Raw genomic sequence first — 14,382 nt, forward strand, 5'->3', positions numbered from 1 at the left:
TATGGGGAAAACATTTGCCCCGGCGTACGCAAACCTAGTACTCTTGTCAATAAAGTTTACATAAAAAACAACAACTTCCTGAGCCGAGCTACAGAACGTCTGAAGGGACACACTGTGCTTCCTGACCCGAGCTACGGAACGTCTGAAGGGACACACTGTGCTTCCTGACCCGAGCTACGGAACGTCTGAAGGGACACACTGTGCTAGCGGCTGAAACGGTTGCTGTATTGCTAGCCGTCAGCAGCAGAACATGGCGGCACATCTGAAGAAAAGAGTTTATGAAGAGTTTTCTAAAGTCGTGCAGGTGAGCTTAGGAAACGCCCTGGCGGTCTTCGGACCCACAATGCAACACTGGAGGGTTAAACGACGTAACCAAGCTAACGTAGCGGCTAACTAGCATCCTAGCATCAGTTAGCCAGCGGCTAACAATCGCGCCTGCGCGTTTCGCCACAATAAAATGTGTTTAGGTCTGAATTAAATTTGGAGTGTTGGATGTTGTGACGTGACGTCATCACACGGCTTGCAATACAGAACAGAATTATCTTGGATCAATCATTCAGATCAACCATAATCAATGTAGGGATGTCCATCAAGGGTTAATGTTAATTACAATAGCGTGTATTACAGTACAAGTACAGTCAAACAGGAGCGTGTATTACAGTACAAGTAGCATGTATTACAGTACAAGTACAGTGAAACAGTAGCATGTATTGCAGTACAAGTACAGTCAAACAGGAGCGTGTATTACAGTACAAGTACAGTGAAACAGTAGCATGTATTACAGTACAAGTACAGTGAAACAGTAGCATTTATTGCAGTACAAGTACAGTAAACAGTAGCACGTATTACAGTACTAGTACAGTGAAACAGTAGCATGTATTACAGTACAAGTACAGTCACACAGTTGCATGTATTACAGTACTAGTACAGTCAAACAGTAGCATGTATTACAGTACAAGTACAGTCACACGGTAGTATGTATTACAGTACAAGTACAGTCAGACAGTAGCATGTATTACAGTACAAGTACAGTCACACAGTAGCATGTATTACAGTACAAGTACAGTCACACAGTAGCATGTATTACAGTACAAGTACAGTAAAACAGTAGCGTGTATTACAGTACTAGTACAGTCAAACAGTAGCATGTATTACAGTACAAGTACAGTCACACAGTAGCATGTATTACAGTATCCTTCTTAAATTTTATTAATTTAAGTGTTCTTAAACTGTTTTTTAAATGTGTGAATGGCTTTGCACCAGAACCACTGAGCAGGTTTGTCAGCAGACTGCAGAGCTCTGGCAGGTCCACCCGGGCAGCCTCAGGTGGGGACTGTAAGGTGCCCCCCCGAAAAACATCTTTCGCACAATCCGCTCTCTCTGTGAAAGGTGCTAGTCTGTGGAATCTGCTCCCTGTCCGCCTAAAATCTATGGCACAATTGGTCTCCTTCAAAAAAGAAACGAAATCTTGGATGTGCAAGCAGCAGCACTGTACCCATGTTTAAATGTGTACATAGTTTTATCTCTAACATTTCTTTTTTATTACTGTCTTGTTTTATTCTTAATTGTTTTAGTTCTGTGATAAAAACATGCATAGATGACTTTTTAAAACAATTTTCCTTCCTTTCCATGTTTTTATGAATATCTGTGTTGGAAGCCCATCTATGGACAGGTGCTGCAAATTAGCTTCAGCTATAAGCGCTATAATGCAAGCATCAGATACTTGTGCTACATGTGTCTATGTTTTGTCTTTGTCCATATTCAAATAAACCAGAAATAAATAAATAAACAAGTACAGTAAAACAGTAGCATGTATTGCAACTGGGTCTGTCTGTCTGTCTGTCTGTGTGTCTGTCTGAGCGCATAACTCATAAACTAGTAACCCAATCGACTTGAAATGTTTACACAAGCAAGGTTCTGTCCTTGGCTCGGTCCTCCCCGAGAATGGCGTTGATCCGGATCTGGATCCAGATTCTAGAATTATTTTTACATCTGGAATTGTGTCTGTGCTGTAACATTGGAGTGTCACTTTAAGAGGGAGGGACACGAATGGCATGATGGGAAAAAGAGTCCAGAAGCTGTCTTGTAGTACGTTCCGGAGCAGCAAGCTAGAGCAGGTTTGGCCCCTCTGATCCGGAAGCCCTGTTTACTGTCTCACCAGATCCAATCGTCTTTTGGAGGCGGAGTCTGCAGTCTCTGATTGTCTTTCTAGTTTATAGAATGTTGTTGTTCCGGGTCCGGCTGGGTTCTACCTGTGACCAGGTGTTTGGTCCGTCCTTCGCTGCTCGTAGAGTTAACGCCATGGCGTCGAGTTCAAGAAGAAGTGCTCCTCTCCCCCCCGGCCCGTGGCGGCCGCCGGCTCCTCCCCCTCCCGACCCCCAGCAACACGCTCTCTTCTGCTCCAGGTCCCTCAGGAGGACGCTCCCGCCAGGAAGCTGCGTCTGTCCCACCCCAGTAAGTCGGCGGCGCTGCACCTGGATCTCTGCAAGGCGGCCGGCGCCACAGACGCCCTGCGGTACCTGCTGCAGTTCGCCCGCCAGCCCGTGGAGACGGAGAGCGTGGAGGGCGTGGTCAGGATCCTGCTGGAGCACTACTACAAGGTAAGCGGCCGCGACGGCGTCTCCAGCAGCGTCCCCTCGGAGCTCACGGGACGCCGCTGTCCTCCCCCAGGAGACGGACGACTCGGTGAGGCTGAAGGTCGCCTCCCTGCTGGGCCTGCTGTCCAGAACGCCGGGCTTCAGCCCCGACGGCGTGGTCGCCGACGCCATCAACACGCTCAGCAAGGAGAGTAAGACAAAGCAGCCTCGGGGGGGGACAGCGGGTTGGACGCTTGGACGTCACCGTCGTGTCTCTGCTTCAGAGTCCCACCAGGTCCTGGTCCAGCTGCTGGACACCCTGCTGGTCATCGGGACCCAGCTGCCCGACAGTCCCGCCGTGAGACAGAGGCTCATCGACGTGTCCTGCAAGGTGACGCCGCGCGGCACGCCTCGGCGTCCACGCCGTCCCAGAGACGCCGCTAACCTGTCTGTCCCCTGTCCCCGCAGCACCTGTCTGACATGCACTTCGGAGTGAGGAACAAATGTCTGCAGCTGCTGGGGAGTCTGGGGACAGTGGACTGTCCTCTGGACAAAGACGAGGGACAGTCAGGTCTGAAGCACAGACACGCACACACGCACACACACACACCTGCAGGCGGGTCAGAACAGAAGCGTCCTGAACATTCCAGGTGGGACAGACGGTCCCTGCCTGAATCTGCTCTGTGTCTCTAGGGGGACAGAGGGACGTCCAGAGTCTCATCAGTGACTACTTTGGAGACCAGGACCCGAGGGTCCGCACCGCCGCCCTCAAGGCCATGGTAGGACGAGCAGCATGACGATGACGATGACGACGATGATGACGATGATGACGATGATGACGATGACGATGACGATGATGATGATGAGTCTGTTTTCCAGCTCCAGCTGCATGAAAGAGGGATGAAGATCCAGGAGAGGATCTACGAGCAGGTAAGATGCCCGACGGCGCCGCCGGTGCTGCACGCATCTCCCTGCGCTGCTAACCCCAGCGTGCTAACCCAGCGTGCTAGCCCCAGCGTGCTAACCCCAGCGTTCTAACCCCAGCGTGCTAACCCCAGCGTGCTAACCCAAGCGTGTCCCCCCGCATGCTAACCCAGCGTGCTAACCCCTGCGTGCTAGCCCCAGCGTGCTAACCCAGCATGCTAACCCCTGCGTGCTAACCCAGCGTGCTAACCCCAGCGTGCTAGCCCCAGCGTGCTAACCCCAGCATGCTAACCCCAGCGTGCTAGCTCCAGCGTGCTAGCCCCAGCGTGCTAACCCCAGCGTGCTAGCTCCAGCATGCTAACCCCAGCGTGCTAGCCCCAGCATGCTAACCCCAGCATGCTAACCCCAGCGTGCTAGCTCCAGCGTGCTAGCTCCAGCGTGCTAACCCCCGCGCGTCCCCGCCTGCAGGCCTGCAGGCTTCTGGCGGACGACTACGAGCAGGTGCGCTCTGCAGCCGTCCAGGCCGTGTGGGTCCTCAGCCACCTGTATCCAGAGAGGTGAGGACACGCCGTCCCCCGGGGGACACGCTCCAGCTTCACACTGATTTCTCCTGCTTCTTTGGCGGTGACATCAGCATCGTCCCCATCCCGTCGTCCAATGAGGAGATCCGGCTGGTGGACGACGCTTTTGGGAAGATCAGTCACATGGTCAGCGACAGCGCCTGGACGGTCCGCGTGCAGGCCGCCAAGACGCTGGTGAGGATGCGCAGCGGGACGTCCAGCGCGCCGCCGGGACGTCCCCCGCTCACGCCGTCTCGTGTCTTCCAGGGCTCCATGCTGCAGGTCAGTCCTCACTTCCTGGAGCAGACTCTGGACAAGAAGCTGATGTCGGACCTCAGGGTGAGACGCCCGTCCTCCAGAACCCTTTGTGTGTTGGGACACGTCTCTGACTCGTCCTGCCGTCTCTCCAGAGGAAGAGGACGGCCCACGAGAGGGCCAAAGACCTCTTTGCTTCTGGGGAGTTCTCGTCGGGACGGAAGTGGGCCGACGACGCCCCCAAAGAGCGGCTGGACAGCAACACGGTGAACCTGATTGCCTCCGGCGCCTGCGGGGCCTTCGTCCATGGCCTGGAGGACGAGCTGTTCGGTAAGTTGGACGTCGTCCCGGCCGTGGGGGCGTCCTCTTGACGGGACTGGCTCGCCCCCAGAGGTCCGGATCGCGGCGGTGGAGGCGCTGTGCCAGCTGGCCCGCTCGTCCCCCAGCTTCGCTGAGAAGTGTCTCGACTTCCTGGTGGACATGTTCAACGACGAGATCGAGGAGGTGCGTCTCCAGTCCATCCACGTCCTGAGACGGATCTCCACCCACATCACGCTGAGGGAGGACCAGCTGGACACGGTGCTGGCCGTGCTGGAGGTGCGGCCCGCTCCGGGGCTCTTCCTGCCGGGCCTCGGCTCCTCCTTCATGTCTCTGTCGTCTCCAGGACTCGTCCCGGGACATCAGGGAGGCGCTCCACGAGCTGATCTGCTACACCAACGTCTCCACCAAGGAGTGCGTCCAGCTGGCGCTGCTGGAGCTGCTCAAGAACCTCAACAAGTACCCCACGGACCGGGACTCCGTCTGGAAGTAAGGCCCGGCCCAGCCCGGCCCGGAGCAGGCCCTGCCCCCAGCGCCCGGCTCTGACCCGCCTCCTCCCCTCAGGTGTCTTAAGTTCCTGGGGTCCCGCCACCCGACCCTGGTCCTGCCCCTGGTCCCCGAGCTGCTCAGCACCCACCCCTACTTCGACACGCCGGAACCGGACATGGACGACCCGGCCTGTATCCGCCGTGCACCCGAGGTCCCCCGTCCCCCGTCCCCCGTGCTCTCGTCTCTCGTCCCTTGACCCGTGGACCTCAGACATCGCTGTCCTGGTTCTGGTGTTCAACGCTGCCAAGTCGTGCCACACCCTGCCGGCGCTGTTCTCGGACCACACCTTCAGGCACTACGCCTACCTGAGGGACAGCCTGTCCCACCTTGTCCCGCCGCTGAGAGTGAGCTGTGGCGTGGCTGGCTTCTTTCTAGAACCGGTTCTGGTAGTACCCCTAACCCTGGACCGCTGACCGTCCTGTCTTTCAGCTTCCTGGCCGGCGTGTGGACCTGGTGGACTCCAGACGTGGTTCTGGTTCTCTGGAGTCGGCCCAGCTGTTCCTCCAACAGAGTCTCGACAGGGTCGGCACCATCCAGAACCTGGAGGCGCCGGGGGCTCAGGACCTGCTGGACTTCACCATCCGGTACTGACCCGGGTTGATCCATCCCGGGGACCAGGGGGCGCAGCTAGCCTAGCTTAGTGTCCCTGAAGCGGCTTTAGACCAAACCTTATTAGATCAGCCGGGAGGATGATGGTTGCCACGGTAACCCGAGTCCTTCCTGCGTCTCAGGGACCTTCATCGGTTGGGGGAGCTGCAGATGGAACTCGCTGGAGCCGCCCAGTTCTGTGCGACGTACCTGCGCTGTCAGCTGCTGCTGATCAAGGTGTGTGTGTGTGTGTGTGTGTGTGTGTGTGCGTGTGTCTCTGTGTGTCTCTGTGTGTGTGTGTGTGTGTGTGTGTGTGTGCTGACCCGGTTCTCCTGGTTCAGGCTCTCCAGGAGCGGCTCTGGACCGTGGCGGTTCCGCTCAGCCTCAAACAGAATGTGACGGCCACGACAGCGGCCCAGCAGGTGAGCGCCACGCACACACACACACACACACACACACACACACACGCGCGCAGGCGCACGCACGCACACCTGCAGGGCTCTCACCTGCGTCTCCAGATCTTAGAGGAGAGCTACCAGCTGGAGTTCCTCTACAGCGGCTTGGACAGAAGACAGCTGGCCACCGTCCACCACGTCCGTCTCCAGGCCAAGGCCCTGCAGCTGGTTCTGTTGGCCCGGAGCAGGCAGGGGTCAGTCCAGACCCGTCCGTGTGTCCTCCCGACCCATCCCTGTCCCGACCCGTCTGTAGTCAGCCTGTCGTCTGTCCTCAGGTTGGACGTCCTCATCAGCAGCTGTGAGAAGTTCCTGCAGGACGTGGAGTCCTTTCAGAGGTACCGTCTGATCAATGATGACGTGAACCGGGTCCGATCGGGTTCTGAGGGTTTCCTGTCCGCCTCAGACTGTTTGTGGCAGAACTGCCCCTCATCCAGGACAGCTTTGTGGACCAGCTCCTGGAGGTGGTCCCGCGGCTACAGTCCAGTAAGCCGACGGAGCTGGTGAAGGTCCTCCAGGCCACCCTGAGACGGAGCAGCCTGCTGCAGGTGACGCTGCCCCAGCAGGTAAAGCCCCGCCTCCAGAGCCAGCCGGCACCGCAGTTCCCGCCAGCAGTCACGGCATGCATCCGCTTTCAGGTCCACCGGGCCTCGGCCACCATCATAGAACCGACGGGGGAATCCGACAACCCCCTGAAGTTCACGTCAGGCCTGGTGGTGGCGCTAGACGTCGATGCAACGCTGGAGCACGTCCAGGACCCCCAGAACGCGCTCAGAGTGCAGGTGGGTCCGGGCGTGTCCACTTGGGTCCACGTGGGCCCGGTACAGGTTCTTATATCGGGGATCCCCGTCTGCAGGTTCTGTATCCCGACGGCCAGAGTCATGTGATCCATCCCAAACCCGCTGACTTCAGGAAGCCCGGACCCGACAGGCACCGCCTCATCACACAGGTGTACCTGTCTCACACCGCCTGGACAGGTGAGTCCACACAGGGGACAAGGAGACGAGACGATCGCATGCAAGTCCGTTTCTACTCCCGAACCTCCAACGCTCTGTTTCAGAGCCGTCCCAGATTGAAGTGCGCCTCCTGCTGGCCTACAGCTCCTCTTCAAGCTCCTCCCTCTGCCCCCCCTCCAAGCTGGGATGGAGCGAGAACATCGATGGCCTCCCGCCCCCAGAGGGCGCCGTGGAGGGGACCATCCCCATCAGCAAACCCGTCAGAGTTTACATCATGCCCAAGCCCACCCGGCGCTAGCGGGGGGGGGCAGCGGGGCAGCGGGGCGGCATGCTAGAGGGGGTCGTGTTCTTTGAAGGAATGTTTCCTGTGACTATTCCCGTTTTCCTGATTAAGGGGGCGGAGACTATTGTTTGCCTGATTAAAGGGGCGGAGACTACCGTTTGTCTGATTTCATTTTCACCTCATGAACAATGATGCTCCGTCTTCACCTGGTCCAGAAGGAGACGGACGTCTCTGTCCAAACTGTCCATACATGGTGACATCGCAGGGTGTGTCCTGTCGTTCAACGTGGTCCAGAATCCAGGATCTGTTCCGGATCAGCACCAACACGGACTCGGATCCATCCAGAAACCTTTAGCGGCCAATCAGAATGGGTACAGGTGAGTCAGAGCCAGGTAGCACAACGAAGGGTTAACGGAGCAGCACCGACTTTAACTGCTACTGACCTGTTAAACCGCATGCTGGACACGCCCCCTGGAATTAAAGGGACAGGCTCCTCCCATCAACCACTCGAACAGCTCAAACATTTTGTTTATTTGTATTTAGCTTCAATATACAAACAAAGTTCAAAGCATTTGAATGAAAAGAGGCGGAAGTTTAGATGATGAGGAGGAGGAGTTCTTCATCACAGTTTAGTGCAGAGTCCATCATCATCGTCGTCTCCTCGTCCGAGACTCCTCGAAGCCTTCGTCCTTGTCTCCTCCTCTGTGGTGATCGTCGTGGTAACCTGATGACTGGTGATGTCACCCTGAGTGGCATCATCACGCTCTTCCTCACAGGATGAAGAGGGGGCGGGGTCTGTGGGGCAAGTCGGTGTCGGCACAGCATTGAAGGTGATGAAGCCGATGAGGATGACCACCAGGGAGACCAGGTACAGACTGGAGAACTGAGGTGGGCAGAGGGGGCGGGGTTACACACCGGGGGTCACCAGAGTTTGTTTCCTCGGCTGGTCCGCTTCGTTTGGGCGGGTGTGAAAGCTCAGCGGACCAGATGTACGTAGCAACGCTACGCAGTGCATCAGGGGAGAGGAAGTACAGCGAGCACGCCAACCCAAAACGAACATGGGAGAGGGCGGGACTTCCCCTCCTACGTTGTCCAATCAACGAGCGTCACTTTCAGCCGTGTGAAAGTTCGGTTCGCTTTAGAATCCCAGTGTGAAAACGACTTTATTCTTCTTGCTAAAGAGCTAAAGAAGAAAGTACAGTAGTCGTGCATTTGTCCGGCTTGGGCCCGGCACAAGGGAGAAGCTAGCAATGCTACGTTAGCTCCTGCAAACCGCGCTACCCTGCTACCATGAGGCTGCATTTCAAATGTTAAATAGATTAAAATACAATATTGTTTTGCCTCTTAATAGTCCCTCCCTTGACACGCGTGTCTTAGGTTGACGCCTGAGGTAGCATAATGTAGGTAAATGCTACGAAGGACGGGTGAAAAGTATATTCAGCACGCGCTAGCATCCCGTCGGCCGTTCACAGGACTCTGACCCTGGGGTAAAACGGGAATCTTTAGCCCAGCTGTTACTCATTTAGCTTCCTGTAACTTCCAGAAGGTTTTATATTCAACCAGAAAGCGTGCTTCCAGCTCCAGACTCCGAAAGTCAGGATCAAAAAACGCTGTTCAAACATTCCTGCAAAGCGTCTTTCATCAAAGATCAGTCAAGGTCGGGACGTTTCCCCTGCAAAACCACGACAAGCTAATGCTAAGCTACGTGAGTTTAGCAAGTAAATAGTCATGACTAAATCAGATTATCACAAAATGTAGTGTGTGCGTGTGTGTGTGTGTGTGTGCGTGTACGTTGTATCTGAAGATGAAGATCCCGGCGAAGAGGCTGAAGAGGTCGGCGGTGAGCAGCGAGAGGTTGACGGCGGTGGCGCTGCTCATCTTCATCACGATGGGCATACAGCTGTACAACGCGTACAAACACAACGCGTAGGCAGCTAGCAGCAGCCCTGAGAGGACGACACACAACATCACAAGGCACTCCCGGACAAAGACCGGGGACCTAGCATCGGCCCTTAGCCCGGGGACCTAGCATCGGGACATAGCCCGGGGACCTAGCATCGGGACATAGCCTGGGGACATAGCCCGGGGACCTAGCATCGGCCCTTAGCCCGGGGACCTAGCATCGGGACATAGCCCGGGGACCTAGCATCGGGACATAGCCTGGGGACATAGCCCGGGGACCTAGCATCGGGACATAGCCCGGGGACATAGCCCGGGGACCTAGCATCGGGACATAGCCCGGGGACCTAGCATCGACCCTTAGCCCGGGGACCTAGCGTCGGGACATAGCCCGGGGACCTAGCATCGGGACCTAGCATCAGCCCTTAGCCTGATAGCTTAGCATTGATGCTGGCCTACTCTATTGTGTCTTTGACCATAGCTTGGTAGATGACATCACTTTGGTTGATGGTTGAAGGCCTAACTTCTGAAATGTCCCACGCGGAGACGGACACTGACCCACTTCCCAGCGCCACTGGATGGAAGCTATCGCCCGATGCTCCAGAACCACCCTGAATGAAACGAGATGAAAACACGGGATGAACTTCCTGTTGACTCGGTGAACAGGAAGTTGTCACTGACGTACATCTGGATGGTACTGATGACGGTCCCGAACAGGCCCACCATTCCCAGGAACTCCACCCTGCCCAGGTTCTTCACCGCGTACTCCTGACACACATTAGAAATGGCGTAAAGCGCGGCGCCGACCAGAACCAGGAAGTCCCCCAGCAACATGTTTGAGGCTGTGGAGAAAACGGACCAATCAGGAGCCAGCACTGTCAAAACAACCGGACCGACCAGAAGCCTTGAACCCGATCCTGGACAGGTTAGCGGTAGCGGCTAACTAGTCCTCCAGCCTGGAAGCAAGACAATTTAAAGAGTAGAAACCTAAACTAACCTGTCCATCCATCACCGTCCAGAGACAGCGCTACCCACTGCACCACCTCATAATAATGCATTCTATAGAGACAGACCGTCCACTGGGGAACCTGTGATGACTTACTGGAGCCCTGGTGTCGCCCAGCGAGGAGGTCGGCCCCCACCATGGCCCCCACCCCAAGGAGACAGATGCAGACGGCAACGTAGTGGACGGGCCGATATCTGGTCTTCAGAGCCCACCAGGACAGGACCATCAGGACCGGGATGATGAAACAGTCCAGCAGCTGTGGACGGGAATATTCAAAGGAATCGGACCTGTAATCTGCTACTGGACTGTCTTCTTGTCCCCTGAGGCGTCGCCACAGCAACCCAACCTTCTCCATGTCACCCTGTCCTTTGCATCGTCCTCCCCAACACCAGCCACTCTCATGTCCTCCTTCACTACGTCCATGTCTCTCCTCCTGGGTCGTCCTCTAGTCCTGTTCCCTGGCAGCTCTATCCTCAGCATCCTTCTAGTCCCTGTCTCTCCCCTGGACATGTCCAAACCTTCCTGTCTCACCTCATCTGTATTTGCATCTTTTTTTTAAAGAGGCCATTTCTGATGCAACCAGGTAGAAACTGTCAATGCTACGCTAGCTCCTGCTAACCGCACTACCCTCCTACCCATGAGGCTGCGTCGTAATTTAATCTCCATTAAGGTGAGAAATAAATGACCAGTTTGAACAGAAGGTGATTAAAAAAGTAAATCAGAGAACAAGACTGTTGGGCAGAATGTCTCCTTTTGTCTCCGGACGCTTGCTGGAGCCTCGTTCAGCCCCTCTTTGACTATGCTAGCACCTCAAAGTGTCCCTGAAAACCAGGCTCCAAACCTCCCAAAACAAACTGATTGGGCTACTCCTCAATCTGGGGCCCATGACCCCCCTTCTTCCTGGACATTTTGCTAGCCTAAAATGGCTCAGGGTAGAAGACAGGGTTAAACAACTCAAAATGGGATTGGCATTTAAAATAGTCAATGCAGCTCTGCCCTCAGTCCCCTCAATCCCTGCATACCTGAATAAACACCTCCACAGATTTAGTGACACCCACAGCCACAACACTAGAGGGAGCTCAAACAACAACCTGATTACCCCCTCCTACAGGACTAACATGGGTAAATCATCTTTCTACAATACTGCCCCCTAAGGGTGGAACTGTTTGACTCCTGCCCTCAAAACATGCACCTCTTTGGCCTCCTTCAAAACGGCCCTAAAAATACACCTTTCAGGGGGACAGAAACGGAGATAGTCATCACGACTCTCTCCGGATCAACCCCCCCCCCCCCCCCCCTTTTTTTTGTCCACCTACGTTGCACATATTAATTGCCTTAGTAATTTATTGTAATTTATGTAATCTATTGTCATTCATTGTCATTTTGCATCTGTGGTGTAATTTATTTTAGATTAATTGTTAGTTTGCATCGACGGTGTAAAATCATTTTATTTTTGTTTTTCTAATGTTACGTTGCATCAATTCAGTAATTTATTTTTATTTATTTGTATTGTTAAATGTCGATGATTTATGTACGAAGGACTTTCAACGGAAACAAGACCGCAAGAAATGAAAATGAAATGCTCCTCTTAGACAGGATGTGTGACTGTACTTGTACTGCAATACATGCTACTGTGTGACTGTACTTGTACTGTAATACATGCTACTGTGTGACTGTACTTGTACTGTAATACATGCTACTGTGTGACTGTACTTGTACTGTAATACATGCTACTGTTTGACTGTATTTGTACTGTAATACATGCTACTGTTTGACTGTACTTGTACTGTAATACATGCTACTGTGTGACTGTACTTGTACTGTAATACATGCTACTGTGTGACTGTACTTGTACTGTAATACATGCTACTGTTTGACTGTATTTGTACTGTAATACATGCTACTGTTTGACTGTACTTGTACTGTAATACATGCTACTGTTTGACTGTATTTGTACTGTAATACATGCTACTGTTTGACTGTATTTGTACTGTAATACATGCTACTGTGTGACTGTACTTGTACTGTAATACATGCTACTGTGTGACTGTACTTGTACTCTAACATTCTATCTAATAAATATATTCATTCATTCAACCAGAGAGATGCTGCTGAGTAATCAATCAATCAATCACCTCATTGACTTCTAGTGAGTCTTTGAACTGGAAGCCATGTAACAGGTGTCCTGCTGGAGACTCACCTGTACGCTGGTGAGGGTGGTGTACTGGTACGCCTTCACCACGGCGTAGTTAGCCTCCACGTCCACCAGTCCCAGCAGGAGGTACCTCCAGCCCCGCCTCCTCAGGATCTGAAACATGTGACCATCCCCTAGGTTTTAAAGGGGGAGGCCCCCGAACCTCGGTGAGTTTCATCTTCCATTGGACCCCCCCGCCCCCCCAGGTGTTCTAGAGGTCTCACCTGTTCTGCAGAGCAGCATGCAGGTGTAGGTGAGGAACAGGAGGGCGTAGTTGAAGAAGCTCTGCAGCATGGGCGTGGCCACATGGAAGCTGGTGGCCAGGTACTGGGAGGAGACGGCCGTCCCACATATCAGGACCGCCAGACCCTGACCCAGAACCAGCGTCCGGGCCAGCTGCCTGAGACAGACAGAAGACACTTTTGTCCTCCACATTTGGTTCCTGATCGGTTTTATTGATCCCATAAACACTTGTTGATCCAAAATGTAAACAACAACAGCACCGGTTTGTCCCCCCAGCACCGGTTTGTCGCCCCAGCACCCGTTTGTCCCCCCAGCATCCATTTGTCCCCCAGCACCGGTTTGTCCCCCCAGCACCCATTTGTCCCAGCAGCACCGGTGTGTCCCCCAGCAGCACCCGTTTGTCCCCCAACAGCGGTTTGTCCCACCAGCACCCATTTGTCCCCCAGCACCCATTTGTCCCCCATCACCCATTTGTCCCCCAGCACCGGTTTGTCCCCCCGGCACCCGTTTTTACTTTCTATTTTTGCTGCTGTCCATCAGACAAATGTCAAACGAATCAAAATTGGACAGAAGACAACTTTATGTGTCTCACCTCAGTGAAAGAGCATCATCATGCCAAGCCAATCAGAGGCGGCGTAGGGCGGGTCATTATTATTACATAGTTATTACACACTGAATCGGGCCAGAACTGGCTTTGGATGGATCGTGGGGATCGATCAATGACCAGCCGGACCCGGGCGAGTCGTGCTGGGCCCAGACCTACTTCCTGTTGTTGGTACCGTGCCGCTACTCACCAGGTAAAAGCCTCTTTCAGGTGCAGCCTCCTGACGGCCCGGATCAGGATCCGGTCTGCCCGTTTGGGTTCCATGTCCACTCGTCTGTGGAATCCGTGTCTTCCACGGCGCTGAATGATTAACTGGGACTGAGGTCGAAGGTCCGGCTTTGATGACTTTACCGAAGACACGCTTTGTCTGCTCAGAGTCTTCATCTTCACTGGGGTGTCCCAATCTGGATTTTAATCTGTGTCTATTCTGGGATTAAAATGTCAGACCCCCCCCCCGCCCCCCTTAAGGGATAAATAAGTAATTCTGCACAAACCGCATTTTGTTATTATAACAACGGAATGTAAGAGAAAGGTTCATGTAGAGAATGTCTGGGGGGGGGGGGGGGGTAGCTCTACTTGTACCTCCATCTCTACCTGTACCTGTACCCCTCCCTCTATCACCACCTGTACCTCTACCTACTCCCTATCCTGGCCAGGACATCCTTGTAGAGCAGGTGAGATCATTCCTGCTGAAATAAAGGTTAATAACAAATATCTTGTGGCGTTTACTCCACCCTTCGTGCAGCCGCCGGTGGAACCAGAGCCCCTCTACGTGGGATAAGACCCATCTCAGGTGATCGGCAGGTGAGCTGCAACCTGTAGCAGGAAGTCCTGAGGCTGGACATTATTGATTGCAGCTGGAGCAGCAGGGATGTAATGACATCAGGAGAGTCCCAGCTGTCTGACCCAAAGGAACCCGGAGAGTCTGCCCCTCGGCCCAATTAGCTTCCAGGATTCCTGAAGGGATGAGCCACG

General features: G+C 54.1%; 2 protein-coding genes across 2 annotated transcripts; one reads left to right on the forward strand and one right to left on the reverse strand.

Moving 5' to 3' along the window:
- Nucleotides 1-223: 223 nt before the first annotated feature.
- ints4 (integrator complex subunit 4) lies at nucleotides 224-7,616 on the forward strand. The gene is made up of 24 exons (XM_068759543.1): nucleotides 224-304; nucleotides 2,406-2,600; nucleotides 2,671-2,788; nucleotides 2,861-2,967; nucleotides 3,045-3,147; nucleotides 3,270-3,355; nucleotides 3,456-3,506; nucleotides 3,969-4,057; nucleotides 4,135-4,255; nucleotides 4,328-4,399; nucleotides 4,471-4,645; nucleotides 4,707-4,912; nucleotides 4,980-5,122; nucleotides 5,198-5,313; nucleotides 5,393-5,526; nucleotides 5,612-5,766; nucleotides 5,914-6,007; nucleotides 6,112-6,192; nucleotides 6,289-6,419; nucleotides 6,501-6,560; nucleotides 6,629-6,788; nucleotides 6,861-7,004; nucleotides 7,079-7,199; nucleotides 7,283-7,616. Exons 1-24 carry the CDS (start codon nucleotides 251-253, stop codon nucleotides 7,474-7,476), a joined length of 2,910 nt encoding a protein of 969 aa, XP_068615644.1. The 5' UTR covers nucleotides 224-250; the 3' UTR covers nucleotides 7,477-7,616.
- Nucleotides 7,617-8,083: 467 nt separating this feature from the next.
- On the reverse strand, nucleotides 8,084-13,671 carry LOC137916554 (solute carrier family 35 member F2-like). The gene is made up of 8 exons (XM_068759542.1): nucleotides 13,598-13,671; nucleotides 12,785-12,960; nucleotides 12,567-12,694; nucleotides 10,463-10,622; nucleotides 10,046-10,202; nucleotides 9,919-9,971; nucleotides 9,253-9,407; nucleotides 8,084-8,344 (listed from the first exon to the last, which is right to left on the reverse strand). Exons 1-8 carry the CDS (start codon nucleotides 13,669-13,671, stop codon nucleotides 8,084-8,086), a joined length of 1,164 nt encoding a protein of 387 aa, XP_068615643.1.
- Nucleotides 13,672-14,382: the final 711 nt, after the last annotated feature.

The sequence above is a fragment of the Brachionichthys hirsutus genome, unplaced genomic scaffold, assembly GCF_040956055.1.
Source record: "Brachionichthys hirsutus isolate HB-005 unplaced genomic scaffold, CSIRO-AGI_Bhir_v1 contig_1029, whole genome shotgun sequence".
NCBI lineage: Eukaryota > Metazoa > Chordata > Actinopteri > Lophiiformes > Brachionichthyidae > Brachionichthys > Brachionichthys hirsutus.